At 50.4% G+C, this 18,457-nt stretch overlaps 1 protein-coding gene across 1 annotated transcript in view; it reads right to left on the reverse strand.

The window, feature by feature from the left end:
• Window positions 1-3,410: 3,410 nt before the first annotated feature.
• SLCO2A1 (solute carrier organic anion transporter family member 2A1) overlaps window positions 3,411-18,457 on the reverse strand; it is a 93,684-nt gene continuing 78,637 nt past the window's right edge. The window contains exons 12-14 of the mRNA XM_058294980.1: window positions 9,080-9,144; window positions 7,185-7,308; window positions 3,411-5,424 (exon numbers count right to left, since the gene is read on the reverse strand). Coding sequence (XP_058150963.1) covers window positions 5,304-5,424; window positions 7,185-7,308; window positions 9,080-9,144 — 310 coding nt within the window. The 3' untranslated portion in view covers window positions 3,411-5,303. The remainder of the gene's footprint in view (window positions 5,425-7,184; window positions 7,309-9,079; window positions 9,145-18,457) is intronic.

Consider the following 18,457-nt stretch of genomic DNA (forward strand, 5'->3'; position numbering starts at 1 on the left):
TGGCAAGGGAAGGGCTGTGGGGTGGGGGCAGTACTGACCACAAATGGACACCAGGAAATTTTCTGGGGTCGTGGACATGTTACCTCTCTTGATACAAGTGGAAATGACATGGTCCCAAACACTTGTCAACACTCACTGAACATAAGCTAAAATCAGTGCTTCTATACAAGTACGACAATAAACATAAAAAGCGGATTTTCTCTTCTCTCCAAGCCTTTGGTCTGGTCAGCAGAAGGAAACCCAGTGGAAGGGGTTGGGGCCGGGGGCGGGGAGTCCGGCTCTGGATTTCCTTCTGCCGCCCGAGGCAGACCCCGGCGCCGCCGCTGGCTCCTCGTCGCGCGCTCTCGGTGGCCAGTCCTGCCCCGTGGCTCAGCGCCGGCCCCTCTTCCCGCAGCGCTTCCCCGCGCCCCCGCCCCGCGGGCGCCGGCTCGGGCTGGAGGAGGGGAGCGTCAGCAGCGGCAGGGGGACGGGGGCGCGGGGGGCGGCGCCCCTGCCTCCTCGGGCGCGCGGGGGCCGCGTGGGGACCTGGAGGGCGCGTCGGCCACGCCGGGGGTGACTTCGCTGCGGGCCGGCGCGGGCGCCCCTGGGGCTGCGCGGCCCCTCGCCTCTCGTTTCCTTGTTCTTGAACGCGCTTATCACTCGTTTGCGCGGAAAGGACAGCGACTGGACGGCGTTCGTTCCGGGTGCGGGGTCCCGAGGGCGAGCCGCGGCCGGCAGCGGGGCAGGCGCGCGTGGGGGGCGGGGGGCCGGGCGGGGCGCGGGGAGCCGGCCGGCGTCCCCCCCCCCCGGGGGCGCGGCGGGCGGGGTGGGCGCTCCCTCCCCTGGGGGCGGCCGGGGCTCCGGCCCGAGGCCCCGCTCGCCGCGCCCCGGGGGAGACGCGAGCAGAGGGCGCGCTCGCGGCGCGGGGAGCGCCTCTGGAACCCGGGCGTGTGCTGAGGGCTGCGCGGCCCGGGGCCCGGCGGGAACGGAGCGCGACCCGCCTCCGGGCTTCCCGTTGCGGCCCGCGGGGAGAGCGTCCGGCCGGCGCCCCGTCCCTCGTCGGCGGTGGGAGGCGGCGAGCGCTGGTGGCGGCCCACTGGAACAGAGGCCGGTGCCCGCCGGGGCGCTCTGAGGTCGCGTGTTTGGGTGTGGGGACGTGTGGCGTGGAGTGCGCCGAGGGACGCGCGAGGCCAGGGGAAGCGGTTGGCATCACACCGGGCCGGAGTCAAGGCCCCTTAAATACGCTGCCTCGCCTGCTCTGAAGTCCTGCGCCTTCCGGCTCTGCAGGGCGAGCCGTGCCCCAGCACTGGGGGGGGGGGTGGGGGGGAGAGAGAGGGGGAGGGAGGGGAAGGCCCACTTCTTGCCCCTAAGTAGGTGGCCCAGAAGCGCAGGGACCATGCGCTGGCCACTTGCCATCATGCCTCAGGTACCGCGGGGACAGCGGAAGGCAGGGCTGAGGCTTGCCCTGCTGTGCGAGTTGCCACGGGCTTGCATAGTTAACCTCTGATGGACGCCTGTGATACCGGTGCTGCTGGCACAGACGGCCACTCCTCCCAGCTGTCCTGCCTTTGAGGTTGTCAGAGACAGGACTCGCCTCCCAGGGGTCAGGGCTTCGCACACACATGCACATACCTGCAGAGCAGCTGCCAGCCTCTCTGGGAATCTGATACAATATTTTAATATCACTTTGATCCCGAGTGGACCCCGCCCCAGCTTAACGGGATCTCTCAACCTGTGAGAGCGGTTGAAAAAAAGCCACGAATGGCTCTGCTTCTTAAGCTCTGCTGAGCAGTCACCAGATGCAAGTGTCCCCTGCAAGTTCTGCCCGCCTGCAGATTTCTCAGAGCCTTTTCTTCTGGAAGCCTCCTCTCCACCACCTGCAGGTGCTAAACTGATTGCTTAACAGTGTGCTGTGCTGGCTACTTGACTTTAAGGTGGGTAAGTGAAATATTACCTGCTTCTTCACCCCCACCCCCATGACCCTCCGCCCCCTTCCATGGCCCCCAACAGATCCCCCCCACCTCCCTTCCGTGGACCAGGGAACCTCAGTGGGAAAATAGGGTGCCCCACCACTTCCGAGTGACTCAGTGGGTGAGATGGCGCCGGGCCAGCGGGAGCCGGGCACCTGGGGAGTCCCGGGCGCCCAGGCGTTACTCGCCTGAGGTTGGCCTCCGCTCCCCCCATCTCTGACTCCTCATCCTCCAGTGGGCCCCCATCATGGCCAAAGGCTAAATTTATGGAGACATTGGCTGGTGATCAGCTTTCACTGCATTTTCTCTCTCCTTCAAGGAAGGATGGTGCACAAAGTTTCCTGAAGACCCTTCCCTTCCGGGCTTTTTTTGAGTGTGCATGGGGGGAGGGAGTGAAGCAGAGGAGCAGGCCTCCTAGGCTGTGGGGAGGAAGGCTTCGCTGTGGGTGTGTGCTGGGAGGGGCCCTGGCCTCTGCAGAGCCTCCAGGCTCAGGGAGAAGCAGACGCCCTCAGACTAGGCAGAGGCCAAGCACCCATCACGGTCTTCCTGTCCGCACTGGCACCTCGGGTCTGGGCGTGTCTCTGAGAGCCGCATCCTTGCAGGGCTGCTGGTGGAATGTCCAGCCAGCCAGTGGGACGGGGCTCGGAAGTCAGACTGGACTGAGTTAAAGAAATAACTCTCACCTTTTTTTAATGCACCCCAGTCTGTGGAGTAAGAGTTCTCCTCCCGGCACTGGAAAGAACCTAATATAAATATGAGCTCTTAGATTGTTCCTGATTGGAGCCATCCAGGAAGTCAGATCCACTGGCTCCCCTTCACCTCATCATCCTTTACTCACATCTGAATTTACCAAAGGCTGTTGAGTTTGTCACTTTCCCCATAGTCTAAGCACAGCAGGTTCTGGGAGGCTCCTGGGCACCCACGACCACGGAGGGTTTGAGGACCATCCTCCTCAGCCTCCCGCAGGGGCCAGTTAAGAGGGAGACCTTCAGAAATAGCCTGGGGTGGAGTGGAGGGTGACGGGAATCTGCATTTCAACAACGTCCTCTACACTCAAGGAAGTTCATCTTTTTTCTAGAACGGAAGTGGAAAGTGGCACCATTATGCTCCTGCAGGCAGCTGAGAGGAAAGGTTTGCTGGGGAGTGGTTTCATTGGCTGTGACCAAGCGACCACCTGTGGGTATATTAATTCGGGTGTGTGTCATGTTCGTGCCCAGCCCCAGTGTTGGATTATCCTCGAGAGCAGCGATTAGGCCTCCCACAGCCCAGCAGTCGGCCCTTGATGGTTACCTGCAGAACTTAACTGAAGGAGCAAGCTCTGCCGCCTGCTCAGTACGAGCCGATGGGCTGAGAGCTGCGTTCCCTGAGGGCTGGGGTCAGGCACCCTTCCACCCACAAGATGCAGGCTTTGCTGCTCTCCGACAGTTGTACGTGACAGCACAAACTCATGACCAAGATACGTCAATAGCAAAATTATAATATATTAATAGCAATAGTCATAATAGGGTAAAGGTTTGGGAGGGCAACCAGTCTTCCAGAATCGGCACCCACCGTTCATGAGCTCAGTTGACGGCAGGGCCTTAAGAATTCGGTTAAACTGCAGCAAGAAGGACAGAGTTAGTCGCAGGGAATCGTTTTCCAAGCAGAACCACTGTAAATGCTGAAACTGGCCCCTGAGGCTGCATGAAGCCTCCCTTCCTGAGTGAGATCTTTGGAAATAAGGCTGGTGGCTTTGAAAATAAGGCTGTGACGGTGGCTTCCATGAAGACTTGAGTCACATGGCAGTTTGCACATGGGCATAAATATTTTGGCTTATCACCATATGAAGTCTTCCCAGAGGTGGCACAAAGACGGTATGCTTCTGGAGAGGTCTTCCAAGAAGAATGGGGCTCCAGAGCCACGTGACGCGATGGGCTTTGTGTTTCCATGAGCTCATGGCCATCTGCTTCAGAGGGCGTAGCGACCAGGTCTCTGTCCCGCCAAGGGCAAGGTGTGGGGTGCATCTGGTGGGCCCATGGAGGTCAGGATCCTTGTTGACAATCTCCGGGTTCTTGCTGTGCCTTCCCTCCCATTGCCCCCCAAACCCACTCTGGGAGGAGCACCTAGTGTGGATGGAGGGAGGTGAGGTAAGATTTGTGGAAGCTTGGAGGAGAGCCACATACTAGGGGGATGTCCACGCACTGCCTTGCACAAAGTTGGTCTCCCAATAAATTTAGTATCTGTTGATGAAAAGGCCTGTTCTGTTGGCTTCTAACTGAAGCTCCACCGCAGAGCCATGGTGTCTCTCGAGCCATGCCCGGCCCTTCTCTCAGTGGGTGTTGAGAGGAGGCAGAAGAAACGTTGATGAAGACAAGCACGCTTGAACCCAGGAAGCCAGCCTTGCCTGCCTCCCGTCTGTGGCCGCGGCTTGCCACCCAGCCGGGCCTGTCGGTGTGCACTCTGCCTCATCGCTTGCTTGGCTCTTTCGGCCTGTCTTTACTCTTTCTTGGTGTGTGGGTTGAAGTGTAGACAGGCAAGCCCATGTGAAGCCTCCTCATCGGCTCCCAGGGAAACCTGGGGAGGGTCTTCCCATGACTCTGAGATAAGGGGGTGTCTTCCTCACTCTGTGAAAGTAGGAGGTTGGGCCCCATTTCCTAGCCCCTCCCCAGGGCTTCCCCGTGATGTGCCTTCCTCTGTTTGGAATGAACCCCCAGAAAGACAGACAAACGTATGCAAATACAAGTACAAAAGAATATAGGGTTAACATGGCAGCATTCGGTGGCCCATCACTGGGGCTTCTTCGTCCTTTCTCCAGTGCCTGAGTGTGAGTAGCTGAGGGGGGGGCCGCTGGACTACCTCCCAGCGTGGCCTCCAGGGGCAGGCAATGATGCCAAGCCCACCTGCAAGAGGGGCTGCAGCCAGCACCCCCTCCCCTGGCCTGGCTCACCCCACTCCCTTCCTCTTCTCACCCCTTCTCAGCAGGGTGTGGGCAGCAGAGGGACAGCTGGACTCCCTGGCAAGAAGGACAGATACCCCTTTCCTTTATCCACTTAGGAAACCACCCTCCACGGGACTGGTGAGGGGAGCCACCTCATGGGCATCTGTGTTGGGGAGCCCAGCACAGAAGAGAGCCTGGACATATGGGACCCCTCCAAAGGGGCCAGGGAAGACCCCACCCCAGCTCTATGCCCACCCAGCCCGGGGCATGGCAGCCCTCAGGAACACTGGGGGGATCTGGGGGGAGAGGCAGGGAAGGCAGATGGTGGCTGGGATTTCTTATTTAAAAATCGAACAGGACATGACTTGTTAACACTGGGAAATACAGTTGTGGAGGAGGCAGCAGGCCCTCTCGGGGGCAGGGCGACCGAGGCAGGGTCAGATGAGGCCTACAGCCTTCTCCTGCACGTTGTACTCCTTGTTCTTCTTCACCCTCCAGCAGATGAACAGGAGCAGCAGGGCGCCCAGTGCCTTGTAGCCCACCTGTAGGCCCAGGTACCTGTGGGCAGGAGGAGGCAGGACCAGTGAGGGGGGCTGGTGGCACTTTGTGGCCTGTGTCCCAGGGCCAGGCTCACTAGGAGGACAGCATGACTCTCACTAGCAGCCAAGGGGATGTGCTGGTTACCACCCAGGTGGGGCTCCCTTGTCACCTAGATGGGGCTCCGTCACCTCCGAGGTGAGACTCCCTCATCATCTAGATGGGGCTCCGTCACCTCCCAGGTGGGGCTCCCTCATCATCTAGATGGGGCTCCGTCACCTCCCAGGTGGGGCTCCCTCATCATCTAGATGGGGCTCCGTCACCTCCCAGGTGGCGCTCCCTCATCATCTAGATGGGGCTCCGTCACCTCCCAGGTGGCACTCCCTTGTCATCTGGTTGGGGCTCCATCACCTCCCAGGTGGGGCTCCCTCATCATCTAGATGGGGCTCCGTCACCTCCCAGGTGGGGCTCCCTTGTCATCTAGTTGGGGCTCATCACCTCCCAGGTGAGGCTCCGTCACCTCCCAGGTGGGGCTCCCTCATCATCTAGATGGGGCTCCGTCACCTCCCAGGTGGGGCTCCCTCATCATCTAGATGGGGCTCTGTCACCTCCCAGGTGGGGCTCCCTCATCATCTAGATGGGGCTCTGTCACCTCCCAGGTGGGGCTCCCTTGTCATCTAGTTGGGGCTCATCACCTCCCAGGTGAGGCTCCGTCACCTCCCAGGTGGGGCTCCCTCATCATCTAGATGGGGCTCCGTCACCTCCCAGGTGGGGCTCCCCCATCATCTAGATGGGGCTCCGTCACCTCTGAGGGGCTCCCTCATCATCTAGTTGGGGCTCATCACCTCCCAGGTGGGGCTCCCTCATCATCTAGATGGGGCTCCGTCACCTCCCAGGTGGGGCTCCCTCGTCACCTAGTTGGGGCTCCATCACCTCCCAGGTGGGGCTCCCTTGTCATCTAGATGGGGCTCCGTCACCTCCCAGGTGGGGCTCCCTCGTCACCTAGTTGGGGCTCCATCACCTCCCAGGTGGGGCTCCCTTGTCATCTAGATGGGGAACCGACACCTCCCAGGTGGGGCTCCCCTCCTGGTTCCTTTGTCTGACAAGGTACAAACTTCCTGGGGAGTGAGCAGGAAGTAGGTTTACTAATCCAGCGAGCCTCATCCCTCCACTGGCACTCCCGACGGCCAGAGGCCCGCCCCAGGGTCCCTGCCTCCAACCAACGCACGGCCTCTGCCCGAGGGGTCGGAAGCCCCCAGGCTCCCAGCCCTCTGGAAGCAGAGGCTGCTCGGCCGAAGGCGAGGGACGGCTCTTCTCTGCCCTCCTGGCGCACCCCTCTCCGGGCTGTCCCTAATGCTCCTGCACTGTTTCCAGGTCCCATCCACGCCTGCTCAGGCCCACCCTGCACACGGGTCTCATCCATGCAGTGGTAGCAGGTGCGGTGGCTGGAAGGCGAGCTGCGAATCCAGCAGCGCTCAGGCTGGGCTCGGCCCGCTGGGGCCGGGCTGGCCTCCACCCTGACTTCCTTGGCGCCCAGACAGGCCCCCTCTCTGAGACGGGGAGGCTGGCTTTCCCTCCCCAGCCGCCCCCTTTCCATTTGACAAGCCTCCTACTGCTGCCGCCCCCCGAGGGCCTGCGGGGATGGCAAACTGGGCGCTTCCTCTGCGAGACCCCGGCCGAGGCAGAGCCCGCCCCTGCGGCCTCTCCCCGGGAAGCCTGAGGCTACCGGAGAGCTGTGGGGGCAGGTGGCCGCCCCCCGGGGCCCCGTGCTGCGCCCTCACCTGTCCCGGAGGGCATCGTTGTCGTAGTAGGCGCAGGCTCCTCGCCGCCCTGAGCACTGCGAGCTCCAGCGGATGCAGGAGGAGTCGATGGTGAGGCCGTAGAGGGCCGGAGACGGCAGCCAGGCTGGCGGGGCCGGGAAGAGGGCACAGGGCCCCAGTCACATGGAGCTGCAGCAGAGACGCCCGGCCGGGCGGGCCCCAGGCCCCCGTGCCCCTGCATCGCTCGCGTGCAGGAGAGCAGCTCCCCGTGCAGGGATCACAGTGACTTTGGAAAGCCAGATAGTCTCAGCGAAGCCTGGATGTCTCTTTCAACAGAAGGCTTAGGGGAGAAAAAGTCCTGGGCCACCCGTTCAGGGCAGGAGTCACCTGGACGCCATCTCAGAGATGTGCAAAATAATTCCCAGGCCTGGGGCTGGCCCCAGGGCGCGGGGCCTGAGCTCCGCTGGGGCAGGGGGCTCTCAGGGCATCCCTCCTCAAGTCCTCGCCCAGGCCTGGGTGGGGAGCAGTTGCCGAGGGGAAGGGGAGATTAGCTAGCTTCTGATTTCACACTCCCGAAGGCTCAGGGCTGCGCTTTGGGCCCTGGCTGGCCCAGGCTCAAATCCCGTGTCCTTCCACTACAGCAAGCTGTCCTACTGGCTTAGACAGCACTCCCCCAAAGACCCCCGGCCCCTGCCCCAGGCGCCTGACCTTGCCGGCAGCTGAGAGTTAAGGCCTGGTCTAGCAGGGTCCGATGCCTTACTGGCTGTTTATGTTCTGACCATCCCATTAGCTGCTCTCGACAGTCCCGTGACTGGGAGAGGGACATGTCCAGGCTCCCACCCGGGCTGGGCTGCCCTCTTCTGTGCACTGAGAACACCTCCCGCCTGGAGACCAGCTTGGGCAGAGGCAGTGAGCAGCCTGGGCCCCACCCACGGGCATGAACCTTTGGAGAAGTAGCCTCTCCGCTCAGCCCTGCTCAGTCCCCAGTCTCCAGGGGAATGAGGGCGGAGACTGGACGTAAGGACTGGCCTCCATGGACTCCTCTCCAGGTGGAAATTAAGTCCAGAAAAGGCTTGAATCTGCTTGGGTCTGGAGACACGAGTCTTTCTACCCCAATGATGGAACTGTGTTCCTGGGCGATGAATCCCTCCAGGCTTGAGTTTTGAACTATACATCTCAGATGGGTTATCTGAGCTCAAAAATGAGACCAAGGCGGCAAGTGCTCTGAGCAGAGGGAGGGAGCCAGTGTTTGAAACATGACTGGGGGAAGTGGACATGGCCCAGTGGTTAGGGCGTCCGTCTACCACATGGGAGGTCCGCGGTTCAAACCCCGGGCCTCCTTGACCCGTGTGGAGCTGGCCCAAGCGCAGTGCTGATGCACACAAGGTGTGCCCTGCAACGCAGGGGTGTCCCCCGCGTAGGGGGGCCCCACGTGCAAGATTCTTGCGCCCCATAAGGAGAGTCGCCCAGCGCCAAAGGTAGTGCGGCCTGCCCAGGAATGGCGCCGCACACACGGAGAGCTGATGCAACAAGATGACGCAACAAAAAGAGACACAGATTCCCGTGCCACTAACAACAACAGAAGTGGACAAAGAAGAACACCCAGCAAATGGACATGCAGAGCATACAACGGGGAGGCTGGGGGGAGGACGGGGGAAGAAAAAAAATTAAAAAAAAATAAAGATTACTGGGAGGGTGGGGCAGGGCTCTTTGTTTTGGTTACATAATTTAGTGTGGAAATAATGCCATAGAAGGACTCTTTCCTAACCTTAAGCCTTTGGGGAAACTGCCAGTAGAGGGGTTTGGCACCTGCTTTTGATTATGCACAGCTTCTCTTTGCAACAGAGATGGTGCTTTTCCCAGCCCGGGCCTGCACGCCACATCCTCGGATGCTTCAGGGCATCTCAGACACTTACCCAGCAGGCGCATCAGCAAGAACTGCACCCCAATGGCGAATGACTTTTCTTCCTGGTTCACCACGCTGAAAAGGAAACAGGAAGTCAGCCCAGGAGGACTCAGGGCTGTGTCACTGCTTGCCAGGGGCGGCCAGCCTCAGCGTGCACCGGAACCCCTTCCTGTCCAAGGCAGCCTGCCACCTGGCTGACTCGGTGTACCTGGGCGGAGCGCTTTTGGGGTCCACGTCAGGGGTTCTCAGAGCATGACCCCTGGACCAGTGGCGTCACCACCACCTGGTGCGTCAGTCAGGGTTCTCCAGAGGAACAGAACTGACAGGATTTACACATGTAAGGATTATGAGACTTATTATTATAGGAACTGGCTCACATGGCCGAGAGGACTGGCACATCCAAATTCTGTCAAGCTGGCAACTCTGACAAAAGTTTTCGATGAATTCCCCAGGAGAAGCTGGCTGTGTGGAGATGGACGTTCTTTTTTTCTGACGGCTGAAATCATGGGTTCACCTGGAGGCCTTCAGCTGATTGGATGAGACATCTCTCATTACTGAAGGCAATCTCATTTATTGATTGCGGATATAATCAGTCATAGATGCAATCCACTAACTAATGATTTAAATCCATGAAATACAGTCACAGTATCAGGCCAGAGCTTGCTTGACCAAACAACAGGACACCATAACCTACCCAATTGACACATGAACTTCACCATCACAGTCCTTTGTCAACTTGGCACCCAAACAGAGCACCTTAAACCATACTGAATTTCTATATAAAAATAGTAGTGATACTTTCACCTAACATGATTCAACTGTCCTGCATAGAGCGAGAAAAGAAACACACTAACCCTTTTGCCAGAAGAGGATGCAAGTCTTTGGGTGATATTCACTCTTAAACTTGATAGCCTGTAACTGTAATACTATGACATAAAGTTAATACAACATATGCTATATGATAAGGGGATAAGATACAGGAAGAAAACAAAGATGTTTGCTTCATTATTTAAATTGGACACCATAACCTAGCCAGTTGATGCAAGGACTTAGCTATCACAGTTATGGTGATATAAGGTCACAGATGGTGATATATCCTGTTGGTTCTGTTTCAGTGGAGAGCTCTAACTCATACAGATTTTGGTACTAAGAGTGGTTCTTGAGAAACAGAATCAGTGAGATTTCTGAGTTGGTTCTGGGGTGTTTGGAATTCGTTCTTTAATATGATTAGATAAAAACCACTAATGACTATTCCCAGTGGTCAAGATGGCACTGAAGTCTGAAGCATGAATTGACAATAGAGATAGATAAAATATTATCACTGGGTACTGCTACTCGAATACTTGTAAGAGGGAAGGCTATGGGTGACAGTGATTTGTTGGTAAGCAGTCTACCAAATTCTTACTTGCTTTGTGTAAAGCGAAGAGTTCTAGGTCAAGTGAAGATAAGTCTCACTTGAATCAAAAAAACAGAGAGTCATGATCCCTCACTCAATTCCCAGACTTGAGACAGATTACAGACCTGGAACAACATGAAGGAGGAAAGGCTGGGTCTGCTTGGGGAAAAATCTTGCTAAACTGCCAAAAATTTATACTTCCTCCCAGCCTCCCCCAAAAGGACCTATGGCTTTTACCAGGTAAAGGAAATGATCGAAAATTTATACTTCCAAAAATTTATACTATGGCTTTTACCAGGTAAAGGAAATGATCGAACATTTTGGGGATTATAAGATGCTGGCTCAGAACTGACATGAATTCTAGGAGGCAAATGCTTTTTTATCAATTGTTAGTAAGGACCACCAGAAATAGTTTGCTTTCAGCTGGCAAGGCCAGTAGTATCCCTTCACTGCCCTACCTCAGGGGTATATCAGTTCTCCAGTCCTATGTCATAATGTTGTCTGCAGGAATCTTGATTGTCTCTCCCTCCCACAAGACAATACACTTGTCCATTATATTGATGACATTATGCTGCTTGGACCTAGTGAGCAAGAAGTAGTAACTACTCTAGACTAATTGGTAAGGAATTTGAATGACAGAGGATGGGAGATAAATCCAGGAAAAATTCAAACTTAGTGAAATTTTGAGGGATCCAGTGGTATGAAGCATTGAGATATTCCTTCTAAGCAAAAATTCAGGGTCCTTCCTTCTCAGTGATATTTCTAGGCATCCAGTGGTATGAAGTAATGAGATATCCCTTCTAAAGTAAGGATAAGCTCTTGCATCTGGCCCCTCCTTCTATTAAAAAAGAGGCACAGACTTCTGGAAGATGGAGGTAGCAAAGCAGAGGGATTACTTCTCTCCCAGAAAAAATAGATAGAGAACAGGCAGAGACCATCTGGAGGGCTGCTCTGGGGCTCAGGACACCAGGGAAGGTGGGACACCACCCAGAAGAGAGAGAAGCAAAGGAAAGGAGTGCCAGCAGGCTGAAAAACCCTGCGAGTAGAGCTGCAGGAGCAGCAGCTTGTGCCCATCTCCCCACCCTCAGAGCAAACAGCAGTCTGTGAAATGCAGTGGCTGTGGACTGAGGGGGTTCCAGGGGTCCTCTTCCCCAAGAAGGGGGAAAGGGGGAGACACAGCCTACAGCAAATTCAGATTTTGGCAGGAAACGTGGTCTGCTGCATTGGAGGGGTCACACAATTTCAAACTGGGTTGGGCCTGACATTGTTTGCACTGAGAGCTGGCAGGGAGCTAAAGATAATTTGTCCTTTCAAACACCCTCCCTGCTGCTCTGGGCTGATTGCTGAGGAGGCAGCCAGCCAAGGGAAGAGAGGAGCTTTTGAGAATGTTTGTGCGGCTTGACCAGCTCGGAGGACATAGCTTCCACATCACCCACCGTGGAGTTCACTGAATGCATGCCCCGCTCGCACCTGGGGTCTGAGCTGAGCGGTCTGCCAAAGAGCACCATCTGCTGGCCAGAAAAGTGCATGAAAAAGGAAAAATAATAAAAGAGGCAATCAGGTGAATTACTGACTCCCTGTCCAAGGTCCTTGGAAACTGGCCTGTACCCCGTTACTGGGTCTTTAGCCCTGTTTGAGTAGTTAAACAAGGGCAATCCTAAATATCTAGAACAAGCTGAACCAAGGGTCAAAGAACAGTGGTAGCACAGAGCTACTTAACAGGAAATCCCTAGGCAAGAGAGAGAAACTAAACATCGGAGTAAACTCATCATCAGAATCAGCAAAAAATTACAGTCCACACAAAGAAAAAGGAAGATTTGACTCGGGCAAAAGAACAAGCCAAAGCTCCAGAAGAGACACAGGACTTGAAACAGCAAATCAAGGAGGTTCATACAAATCTCCTAAATCAAATGAAGGACATGTTGAAGGACAACATGACTGAAGAAATAAAAGACATTAAGATGACACTCGGTAAGCATAAAGAAACATTTGAAATCTTGGATAGAAAAATAACTTATGGGGAAGAAAGAGGTTAAGAGTACAATAGAGGCACACAACAGCAGATTTGAAATCATGGAAGAAACAATCGGCAACATAAAGGAAAGAACAACTGAAACTGAAAAGAGAGAAGAACAGAAAGAGAAAAGTATGGAAAAGATGGAGCAGGGGCTCAGGGAGCTGAATGACGGCATGAAGCAGCCAACATATGTGCTATGGGAGTTCCAGAAGGACGAGAGAAGGGAAAAGGGGCAGAAAGAGTGCTTGAGGAAATAATGGCTGAAAATTTCCCGAAACTTACTGAATCTACGTGTCCAGGAAGCACAGTGTACTCCAATTAGAAAAGATCCAAATAGACCTACCCCAAGACACATAATATTCAGAATATGAAATGCCAAAGATAAAGAGAAAATTCTGAAAGCAGCAAGGGAGAAGTGAAACATCACATACAAGGGACATCCAATAAGACTTAATGTGGGTTTCCTTCAGAAACCATGGTGGCAAGAAGGCAAGTGGTATGTTATAATTAAGGTAGTGAAAGAGGAAAACTGCCAACCAAGAATTCTTTATCTGGCAAAACTGTCCTTCAAATATGATTGTGAGTTAAAAATATTCACAGATAAAAAGAAACTAAAAGAGCTTGTAAACATGAATCCAGCTTTGAAGGAGTTCTTCACTAAAGAGAGACTTGGAGGAGAGTGTAAAAGTGAAGACTATAGAGAGGGTAACCAAAAAAGTAAAATGATGGATAAAAATAAGAGACAGCATATGAAAGCCAAAGCATAAAATGGTTGAAGTAAATAATGCCTTTACAGTAATACAATGAATTTTAATGGATTAAACAACCCAATCAAAAGACAAAGGCTAACAGCATGGCTAAGAAAACATATGCTGTCAGAAGGATACTCACCTTAGCCCCAAGGACACAAATAGTCTGAAAGTGAGAGATTGGAAAAAGATATTTCGCACAAATAGTAACCAAAAGAGGGCAGGGGTAGCTATACTGGTGTCAGACAAAACTTTAAATGCAAAAAGCTATAAGAGATGAAGAAGGCCATTACATATTAATAAAAGGGACAACCCACCAGGAAGGAGTAACAATCATAAATACCGAAGCACCTACCCAGGGTGCTCCAAAATACATGAGGCAAACTCTGGTAAAATTGAAAGGAGAAATAGATGTCTTTACAATAATAGTTGGAGACTTCAACATGCCACTCACATCAATAGATAGGACAACCAGACAGAAGATCAACAAGGAAACGGAGAACTTGAACAATGTGGTAAATGAACTGGTCCTGACCAATATAAACAGAGCATTACACCCCAAATCAGCAGGTTGTACATTCTTCTCAATTGCTCATGGATCTTTCTCCAAGATAGATCACATGTTGGGCCAACACAGCTCTCAATAAATTTAAGAAGACTGAACTTATATTGATTAATATTGAAATATCGTCCTTCTCAGATCATAATGGAATGAAACTGGAAATCAAAATAGGCAGGAAAGGGGGAAATGTGCCAGTTTATGGAGGCTAAACAACATACTTCTAAACAATCAGTGGGTCAAAGTAGAAATTGCAAGAGAAATTAGTAGATATCTCGAGATTAATGAAAATGAGAACATAACTTATCAAACCTTATAGGATACATCGAAGGCAGTGCTGAAAGGGAAATTTATAGCCCTAAATGCTTATATTAAAAAAGAAGAGAATTAAAATCAAAGATCTAACTGAACAACTGGAGAAACCAGAAAAAGAAGAGCAAACCAATCCCAAAGCAATCAGAAAGAAAGAAACAACAAAGGTTAGAGCAGAAATAAACAAAATTGAGATAGAAAAACAATAGAGAAAACCAACAAAACCAAAAGCTGGATCTTTGGGAAGATAATAAAATTGACAAACCCTTAGTAAGACTAACAAAGAGAAAAAGAGAAGAAGCAAATAAATACAATAAAAAATGAAAGAAGGGAAGCAGATGTGGCTCAAGTGATTGGGCTCCTGCCTATCACTTGGGAGGTCCCTGGTTTGGTCTTTGTTGCCTCCGAAAAGAAGACAGTGAGTGGTGAAATGGGCAGGCATGGCAAGCTGATGCAACAAGAGACACAAGAAGAAAAACATGAGTGATAGCAAAGCAGGGAGTGGAGGTGGCTCAAGCAATTAGGCACCTCCCTCCTACATTGGAGGTTCCAGGTTCGGTTCCTGGTGCCTCCTAAAGAAACAAGGAAGATGAACAGACACAGCAAGTGCAAACAACAAGGTGGTGGAGAGAAATAAATAAATAAAATAAATCTTAAAAAAAAATGAAAGAGGTGAAGGTATGGCTGCCCCACAGAAATAGAAAAGATCATAAGAGGATATTATGAGAAACTATATGCCAAAAAATTAGACAACCATAGATGAAATGGACAAATTCCTAGAAATACACAAGAAATGTATTTCTTGACCCTACAAGAAATACAAGAACTCAACAAACCAATCACAAGAGATTGAACCAGTCATCAAAAATCTTCCAACAAAGGAAAGTCTACCAAACATTTTGAGACAAATTAATAATAATTCTGTTTAAACTCTTCCAAAAAATTGAAAAGGAGGGAAAATTACCCAACACATTTTATGAAGCCAACCTCACCCTAAATCCAAAGCCAGATGAAGATACTACAAGAAAAGAAAGTTATTACAGACCAATCTCTCTAATGAACATAGATGCAAAAATTCTCAACAAAATACTTGCAAATTCAGTCCAAGAGCATATTAAAAGAATTATACACCATGATCGAGTGGGTTTTATCTCTGGTGTGCAAGGGAGGTTCAATTTAAGAAAATCAATTAATGTAATACAGCACATTAACAAATCAAAGGGCAAAAGCCACATGATCATCTTGATTGATGCAGAAAAGGCATTTGAGAAAATCTAGCATCCTTTCTTGATAAAAACACATCAAAAGATTAAGTATAGAGGGAAAGTTCCTCCACGTAATAAAGGGGGTGTATGAAAATTCCACAGCCGACCCTGTACTCAATGCAGAGAGATCAAAAGCTTTCCCTCTAAGATCAGGAACAAGACAAGGATGCCCACTGTCACTGCTCTTACTTAGCATCGTATTAGAACTCACTCAAGCACTTAGACAAGAAAAAGAAATAAAAGGCATCCAAATTGGAAAAGAGGAATAAAACTCTCACTATTTGCAGGTGACATGATCCTATATTTAGAAAATCTTGAAATATCTACAAGAAAGTTATTAGAGCTACTCAATGAGTTCAGCAAAGTGACAGGATATAAGATCAACACACACAAATCAGTAGTATTTCTATACAGTACTAATGAGCAAGCGAGGAATAAAACAGGAAAAAAATTCCATTCACAATAGCAATGAAGGACTCAGATACATAGGAATCGATTTAACTAGGAATATAAAGGATATGTATTCAGAAAACTATAAAACATTGCTAAATGAAATCAAAGAAGACCTAAACAAATAGGACATTCCATTTTCATGGATTGGAAGACTAAACATCGTGAAGATGTCAATTCTACCCAAATTGATTTATAGATTCACTTCAATACCAATGAAAATCCAACAGCCTACTTTACAGAAATAGAAAAGTCAATTACCAAATTTATTTGGAAGGGAAAGGGGTCCCAAATAGCTACAAACATCCTAAAAAAGGAAAGCCAAGTCGGAGAACTCATGCTTCCTGACTTGAAATGTATTATAAAGCTACAGTGGTCTAAACAGCATGGTATTGGCATAATGATAGATACAATGATCAATGGGATCTAGCTGAGATTTAGAAATAGACCCTTACCGCTTTGGTAAACTGATTTTTGACAAGCCTACCAAGTCCACTTTTCTGGAATAGAATATCTTCAACAAATGGTGCTGGGAGAAATCAAATCACAATCAAAGCACAAACACCACAAGAAAATAAAGATAAATGGGACCTCCTCAAAACTAAACACTTCTGCATCTCAAAGGACTTTGTGAAGAAGGTAAAAAGGCAGCGTACTCAATGTGAGAAAATACTTGGAAATCACACATCTAACAAGGATCTAATATCCATGATATATAAAGAGATCCTACAACTCAACAACAATAAGGCAAACGGCCCAATTAATAAATGGGCAGCAGATCTGAATAGACATTTTTCTAAAGAAGAAATACAAATGGTGAAAAAACACAAGAAAAAAAATCACTATTAGGGAAATGCATATCAAAGCTACAGTGAGATATCATTTCATACCTACTAGAATGGCTATTAACAAAACAGAAAACTACAAGTGTTAGAGAGGATGTGGAAAGATAGGAACATTTATTCATTGTTGGTGGCAATGTAGTATGGTACAGCTACTGTGTTTGGTGGTTCCTAAGGAAGTTAGATATAGATCTACCATGTTACCTGGCAATACCACTCTAGGTATATACCCAGAAGAACCGAGAGCAATGACATGAACAGATATCTTCACACTGATATACAGAGCAACATACTTATGATAGCCAAAAGATGGAAACAACCTAAACGTCCATCACTCAACAAATAGATAAACTATGGTGTACACATACACATGATGGAATAATATGCAGCTGTAAAGAAGAAATGAAGTCATAAAGCATATGACAACATGGATGAACCTGGAGGACATTATGTTGAGTGAAGTAAGCCAGGCACAAAAGGACAAATATTTTATAATTTCCCTATTATGAACTAAATATAATGAGCAAACTCATGGAGTTAATAGATGGAATAAAAGTTCCAGAGAATAGAATGTGGTTAGAGAATGGAAAGCTGAGGTTTAATCTGTGCAGAATTGGTAAAAAGTTGCTTGGAAATGAATAGAAATGGTGAAAGCACATCATAGGATTGTAATTAGTAGTGCTGACATATGGGTATAATGGTTTGTTTGTTTTTTTCCTTTGGAGAATGAAAATGCTCTAGTATTGATTGAAGTGATGAATGCACAACTCTGTGATTATAAATGCCACTGATTGTACACTTTAGAAAAATTATATGGTTTATGAACAAAAAAATAATAGGGTGAATTGGGGGAAAATACACCAAACGTAAGATATGGACTGCAGTTTGTGATAATACCTTTGATGATGCTGTTTCATAATTTGTCACAAATATTTCACCAAAATGCAATCTATTGGTGATGGGGTGATGTATGGGAGCCCTGTATGATGCCTCGTTGGCCCTCTGGATTTTAGAGACAACATATTCTCCAGTTGGGTGTGCTATGCTATTGCAGCCCCTCCACTGAGTCACCTGAAAAGCTGCTAGTTTTAAGTGGGGACCAGAGCAAGAGGAGGCTCTGTGACAGGTCCAGGCTGCTGTGCAAGTTGCTCTGCCTCTTGGGCCACAGGATCCAGCTGATCCAATGGTGCTGGAAGCGTCCGTGGCAAATAGAGATGCTGTCTGGAATCTCTGATAGGCCCCTTTAGGAGAATTACAATGCAGACCCTCAGGATTTTGGAAGAAAGCCTTGCCATCCTCTGCAGATAACTACTCTCCTTTTGAGAAACAGCTTTTGGCTTACTATTGGGCCTTAGTATGGACTGAATGCTTAACCACAGGCCACCAAGTTACCATGAGACCTTAGTTGCCCATAATAAACTGGGTATTGTCTGACCCATCAAACTATAAAGTTGGGTGTACATAGCAGCTCTCCATCATCAAATGGAAGTGGTATCTATGAGATCAGGCTTGAGCAGGCTTTGAAGGTACGAGGAAGTTATATGCCTAGATGTGAATGGCTCCCACTCCTGACACGTTATCTTCTACTTGCCCGCCTGTGGTTATGGCCTTATGGGAAGTTCCTTACTATCAGTTGACTGAGGAAGAGAAAACTCAGGCCTGGTTTACAGACAGTTCTGCCCAATATAAAGGTACTACCTGAAAGTGGACAACTCAAGTACTATAGCCCCTTTCTGGGACATCTCTGAAGGACAGTGGTGAAAGGCAATCCTTCCAGTGGACAAAACTTTGAGCACTG

This window comes from Dasypus novemcinctus, chromosome 4 (assembly GCF_030445035.2).
Source record: "Dasypus novemcinctus isolate mDasNov1 chromosome 4, mDasNov1.1.hap2, whole genome shotgun sequence".
NCBI lineage: Eukaryota > Metazoa > Chordata > Mammalia > Cingulata > Dasypodidae > Dasypus > Dasypus novemcinctus.